Source organism: Coffea eugenioides, chromosome 9 (genome assembly GCF_003713205.1).
Source record: "Coffea eugenioides isolate CCC68of chromosome 9, Ceug_1.0, whole genome shotgun sequence".
Taxonomy (NCBI): domain Eukaryota; kingdom Viridiplantae; phylum Streptophyta; class Magnoliopsida; order Gentianales; family Rubiaceae; genus Coffea; species Coffea eugenioides.
In genome coordinates this window covers 21,085,368-21,091,809 of record NC_040043.1, presented here as the reverse complement: position 1 = coordinate 21,091,809, position 6,442 = coordinate 21,085,368, and the positions used below count along the sequence as shown (strand labels likewise).

Sequence of the window (6,442 nt, the reverse complement as noted above, 5' to 3'; positions counted from 1 at the left end):
AATGGAGGATGACTTTATTAAATTGAAACAAGGGTTACTAAGTGTGGCCGAGTATGAGAAACGGTTCACTAAACTTTTCAAATTTGCCCCTGAACTTGTGGTCACAGAATGAAAGAGGATAAAGAGGTTTATTCAAGGGTTAAACGTAGAAATTTAAGAAACCCTTACAGCCGCTCAGATCACAACTTTCACGAATGCCTTGGAAAAGGCACAAAGGGTAGAAACTGCTAAGTCCCAATCTAAAACTTTTCATGCTAGAAGGAGGAGTAACCCAAGTAACACCCCTGGATAGTCCGAAAAGCCTACCCAACCTCTTAAGATGGGAAGAGGGACTGGAGGAGTGAGAATGCCCAGAAAATCCGAAGGAGCTCCATCAAGGGGAGCCCCGCCAAACGGAAATCAGGGTGAACGAGGTCAGCAAAAAGAGAGTTTTCAAGCTAGTCAGGTAGTGACCCCTTGTGTGATTTGTGGATACTGTAACAAGCCTAACCACACTGAAGCCGAGTGCTGGAGAAAACAAGGAAAATGTCTGATTTGTGGTAGTGCCGAGCACCAGATTTCGAGCTGCTTTAATGCCTCCATGGAAGGAGAAAATACCCAACAGCTTGCTAGGTCTGCTTCAAAGCAGTCAAGTGCCGAAGGAGGCCGACAAAAAGTGCCAACTAGGGTTTACGCCTTAGACAATCAGCAAATCTCTAACCCAACTGAAGTGGTGGAATGTACGATTCCCGTTTTTCATCGCCTAGCTAGAGTTTTAATTGATTTCAGGGCAACCTATTCTTTTGTAGATCCTAACTTTATGAAGGGTGTAGATGTAAAGTGTGATTTCTTGCCTTTTGATTTGAAAGTTAAAACTCCTACGGGAAATCAATGCTTGATTGCTAATAAAGTTTATAGGAATTGTGAGATTTGGGTTGGTGAGAGAAGATTGTTGGCGGATTTAATGAGTCTAGCAATTAAGTGATATGATGTGATACTTGGGATGGATTGGTTAGCTCGATACCATGCTCAATTGGATTGTAAGATGAAGCTAGTAGAGTTGCACATTCCGAGAGAAGCAACTTTGAAATTAGATGTGAGGGATAGACTAGTATCGTCTGTTTTAATCTCGGGGATTCGAGTTAGGAAATTGTTGAGTAGTGGAACTAAAAGATATTTAGCCTTTCTTATCAATACACCTAGGGATAAGGTGAAGTTGGAAAACGTGCAGGTAGTGAAAGAGTTTCCCGATGTCTTTTCCGAGAAATTAGAGACGTTACCTCCGGAGAGGGAAATAGTGTTTAAGATTGATGTAGTTCCGGGGATGGCTCCTATCTCTAAGACACCTTACAAGATGGCTCTAGTTGAATTGAAAAAATTGAAGTTGCAATTACAAGATTTATTAGGAAGAGATTTTATTAGAGAAAGTGACTCACCATGGGGAACTCTAGTGCTCTTTGTTAAGAAGAAAGATGGGAGATTGAGGCTATGCATAGACTATTGAGGCTTGAATGATGTGACCATTAAGAACAAATACTCTCTGCCTCACATAGATGAATTATTTGATCAGTTGCAAGGGGCATTGGTATTTTTCAAGTTAGATTTGAGGCAAGGCTATTACCAATTGAGAATCCTAGAAACTGATGTGCCTAAAACCGCTTTCAATTCAACATATGGGTACTTTGAATTTGCGGTTATGCCATTTGGTTTAAGTAATGCGCCCGCAGCATTTATGGATTTGATGCATCGGGTTTTTAAACTGTATTTAGATCAATTTGTAGTGGTATTCATTGATGACATATTGGTGTACTCTAAGTCTCGAGAAGATCATGAACAGCACCTGAGAATAGTTTTACAAACCCTGAGAGAGCACAAACTTTTTGCTAAGTTCAACAAATGTGAGTTTTGGTTGGAAGAAGTAGCTTTTTTAGGTCATATAATCTCCAAGGAAGGAATTACCGTGGATCCAACTAAGGTAGAAGCTGTTTCAAAGCGGAAATGACCAGAAAATCCTACCGAAATTCAGAGTTTCTTAGAGTTAGCCGTATATTACCGTCGGTTTATCAAGGACTTTTCTAAGACTGTAAAACCCTTAACTGAGTTGACTAAGAAGCAAGGTAAGTTTATTTGAGATTCTAAATGCGAAAAAGGGTTTCAAGAGTTGAAAAAGTGTTCGATTGAGACACTTGTATTAGCATTGCCGAGCGGAGAAGATGGTTTTGTGGTTTATACAGATGTGACGACCCCACCTCCCCCTAGGGCATACCCCAGGGTTTAGCGGACCGCCCGCCCAACTCTCGCCAGGACTCATTCACGCTTAACTCGAGAAAAGATATCACGACCATAGAAAAGAAATGAAACAACAATTTCAAACTTAACATATACATTGATGCTCAAATCCAGGTACAAGGCTTATACACGCCCAAATACGTTAAAGTGTTTACAACCCAAATACAATCTACCCTAGTCGGGTGCTAGCACGAGTACAATTGTAAAATCCAAAAACTAGACTACGCTAACCTGTACAAGTCTCACGTCTCGCTCGTATCCCCTGTAAGGAAAATAAATGATGTGGAATGAGCTAAAAGCCCAGTGAGGTTCCAAATAGCAAGTTGATCATTAATCAAAAGTACAAGTATCAACGTGGCAAAACAGCGAGCATAACAAGTTCATAAAAGTGAGCAATAACACTTCAAGTAGCAAATCTCAAAATGAGCGTGAGTAAAATTCTTTTTCTAAAAGAAACAATAACACTACGAATAACAATCAAAGTATAAGGATACAGATGGCTCTCAGGAGCCAAATTCCCGTTGTTTTACCAGAGTTTGATCAAGTATTAGTTGACACTCCGTCAACATTCAAGTAAAGTAACCAATCCAGTAGTACTTCGCTTAACACCAATCTGTCCACCATTCAACCCCCTTACCGGGCCCAAACACCAACTAAACACTGGTGATAATACTCGAGCATACCGATTAGTCGAGGAGATAGCACTCCACTCAACAACACTAGATACCCATGGTTCGTTATCTAATCGACCAAGCCCTTGCCAGCTCGACTTGATTAACTAGCTAGTGGGGTTTGGGTTCCCAAATAGTCACTATAGCCGATGACCAATCGACTTAATCAAGAGAAAAGTACGGAGACGGGAATGAGAGGTACCTCCCACTCGTATCGAGTGTGCTACATACTGCCGCTCAGTACTTACAAGTCAAGCACAAGTACAAATACAAGTATAGGCCAATGCAAATCAAGTCACTTGTACAAGCATGAATGAGATATCAAGTGTTTAGTTGCGTTAGGTCAAGTGCGATAAAGTACACACTTACCCGACCAAACCACGCAAATCTTATCCGATCACGTTGGTAAAGAATTTAATCAAGTATCAAGTTCAATCATGTATTTGGAAGCACTCACCAAAGATTTAGTGCTTGTGAAAAATCACGTTCAGGTGTAACTCCATAGTTGGAGTCCAAATCTGCGATACAATATCATTTAAAAGCTTGAAATCAACTAGGGTTCGAAACATAGGAGTTTCGCTTCAAGAAGATCAAGTACATGAAACTAATTTAGATAGAATTCATGTTACGTATCAAACTCTAGAAAACTTAGGCTCGATCTTTTGGTGTTGCTAAAGAAGCAACTAAAACTTTGGAATTCGCATTTGAGCCGTAAAGACGAGGAAAACGTATTTCTATTGATTTTTTCAAGGGTATGAGTTTTGACCGAATTCTAGCTTATATACCTCTACGAAAGGGAACTCGAATAACCTAGATAATTCAAATTCAATTCAACCTCAATTCTTTGCTCGAATCACAAGTACACACACCTAGTTCTTGAGTGAAAATTTGGGCGGCATGCCCTTTGTATTTAGCTATTTTTCTAGCCATTTATGGCTCCCTTGTTTTTCTCAATTCAGCCCCACAATCACACATGAGTAATGTTACTAACATAGCCCTTTAATTAGGCTCCAAAATCATCCAATTACAACACAAGTGTAATAATACAATCGAAAATCAGTTTTGAAGACAAAAAGCTAAACAGCAGATTTGACATCTTATAGCATTTTGGTCACAACTGGAGCTACGTTTATCAGATTGGGATGCACCTGATACCGTTTCGAAGCTAAGACAAGGGTTACAACTTTTATGAAGACAACTTAACCCAGTTCACAGTTGATCTAGGTCAAATTTGCAAATTACAGAACCAGAAGTTCATGGTCAGTCTGGTTGTCAGTACTGAATTCAAACGGCAATAACTCGAGCTACACAATTCCGTTTCAGGCATTTTCAGATGTGTTGAAAAGATGAAACATAGGGCTAAAAGTTTTGTGTTTTGGCCAAAGGCTAATTTGATACGGATCAAGGTGAAAAAAGAAGCCAAACTTGTGAAATCTCAAAACAGTCCACGAAATGAGGCTTTTGGCAGTCAGGGGTATTTCGGTCATTTCACATGCTACAGTGCTCCGATCGAGTTGAAATTTTACAGGCAGCTATATAACATCATTTCCTACAACCTAAGCCTAATTCGGCCTCTAACATAAACGAATGATGCTGGTCAGAACAAGGCAGTTTCAATCCTTAAAACTGGAATTTGATGAAACCAAAGTAGAAAATGCTCATTCATGTCTTATACCACTATCCCAACTCTCTATCCAAGATTATAGACATCATATGCTCTCTAAACAACAAGGAATATAACTGAACAACTCAAACCCTAACCCAAAATCCACCATATCCATCAAAACTACCAAAATAACTATCATTTGCCACAAGTATGAGTTGTTATACAAACGTAAGCAAGAGTAAGGAAACGATAAAGGAAGACAGCCATAATACCTCTCTAAGATGCTTGCAAGAGAAATCCTTCGCCTTTCCTTTCAAAAACTTTAGCACACCAAGCTTCCTAAACTCCCAAGTTAGAGGTTAATCGGTTTAGGTTTTCGGTTTTCACTCACCTAAGCTAGAAATCAAGATGGAATGAAATGGTTTTCACTCTTTTCTTTTTCCTCTCATAAGTCATGACCAAGATGAAGGAAAATGAAGAAAAATGAGCCAAGAAGAAAGATAAGAAGAAAGGAAAATGTCTTGGTCAAGACCTTGGTTGGATTTTTGACAAATTGCTTAATCATAAATATTTCCACCAAAATATCTCTCTTTTCCTTAGTCAATAATGGTGGCTGACTTAAGCATTAATTAAGGGCTAATTAGCTCAAGTAAAAATAAGAAGATTAAGGTAATAAAGTAATGTTCAAGTGGTGTACTCATTCGGTAGTAAACGGTGCACATCGATTCGAGCCGTTTTTCCTTAACTCGCACGTACTAGGGTTTTAACTTATGATTCACTAACTTATTATTATTACTTCTAATCACACACTTTCTCTTATCTAAAACTCACTCTTAATCACCAAATTAAGTACACACTCCACACCGATTATTCACTCTACCAAAAGACGGAAAAATCCTAATTTACGATAACAAGAAAATAAAAGGAAAAACTCTTGATTCTATGTTTAATTGCAATTACTGAGAGGGTGAATGAGTAGTAAAGCTATTGTAAAATATTGGATTTCAAATGAAAGGAAATTTTTTTAAGAAAATATGAGGGATTTTACAAGTCCTCACAATCACACTACCAAAATGCACACAAAAACACACACCAAAACCCTAGTATGCACAAAAACCCTAACTTATGCCCTTCCTTTAGAAAAATCATAACTTGAGTTATAAATTTAAAAAATTCACGCAACTTGGCTTGTTAAAAACTAGAATTCAAATACTAATAATCTTTAGAAGACACCTCAAAGAGATTTAGTTCAGAAGTTGGTCCAAATTGAGCCATAAACTACTACAACATTGCTATGTTTACTTGTGCAGGGCAGAATTTTCAGTCAAATTTGTCAATTTCCTAGAATTTATAGACATTGAATCAAACACTGAATTTTACACCGTAGGAATTTCAATGAGTCTAGTTTCAAACACAAGAAACGGAACTCAATTCTGACTTTCCTATACGAAGTTATAGCCAATTTCCCAAAACTGCGCAGAGCATCCTGCGAAAATTTCTAACAACTTGAGATTATGAAACTTTTCTTAACAAAATTTACTCCCTTGGCTCAAATTCAACCATTAAAACAACCAAGAATCTAAGGTAAGTGAGTTCACATAAGGGTTATAAAAACAAGTAAAATTTCGGAGTCTCACACTCTCTCCCCCTTAAAAGAATTTCGTCCTCGAAATTCGAACATTTGCTCGCACAAAACTTGATGTTACAGGATTTTCCTTCAATTCCTAAGTAGCTTTCTCCTACTCATAGTACTACCCTCCATGCCTCTTTTGAAAATAGACTTATAGGTATAAGCAAAATAAAGTAACTATAAAGTTCGATAAAAGCATTTCCAAATCATAAATACCTATGAGTTTCAAAAACTCTCAATCTCGGCACGATAATAATCAAAATCAAA

General features: G+C 38.1%; 1 protein-coding gene across 1 annotated transcript; it reads left to right on the top strand.

Annotated features, from left to right (window-relative positions):
• The first annotated feature begins 319 nt into the window (after window positions 1-319).
• LOC113782353 lies at window positions 320-964 on the top strand. Its single transcript, XM_027328245.1, has one exon. It carries the CDS (start codon window positions 320-322, stop codon window positions 962-964), a length of 645 nt encoding a protein of 214 aa, XP_027184046.1.
• The last annotated feature ends 5,478 nt before the right edge of the window (window positions 965-6,442 follow it).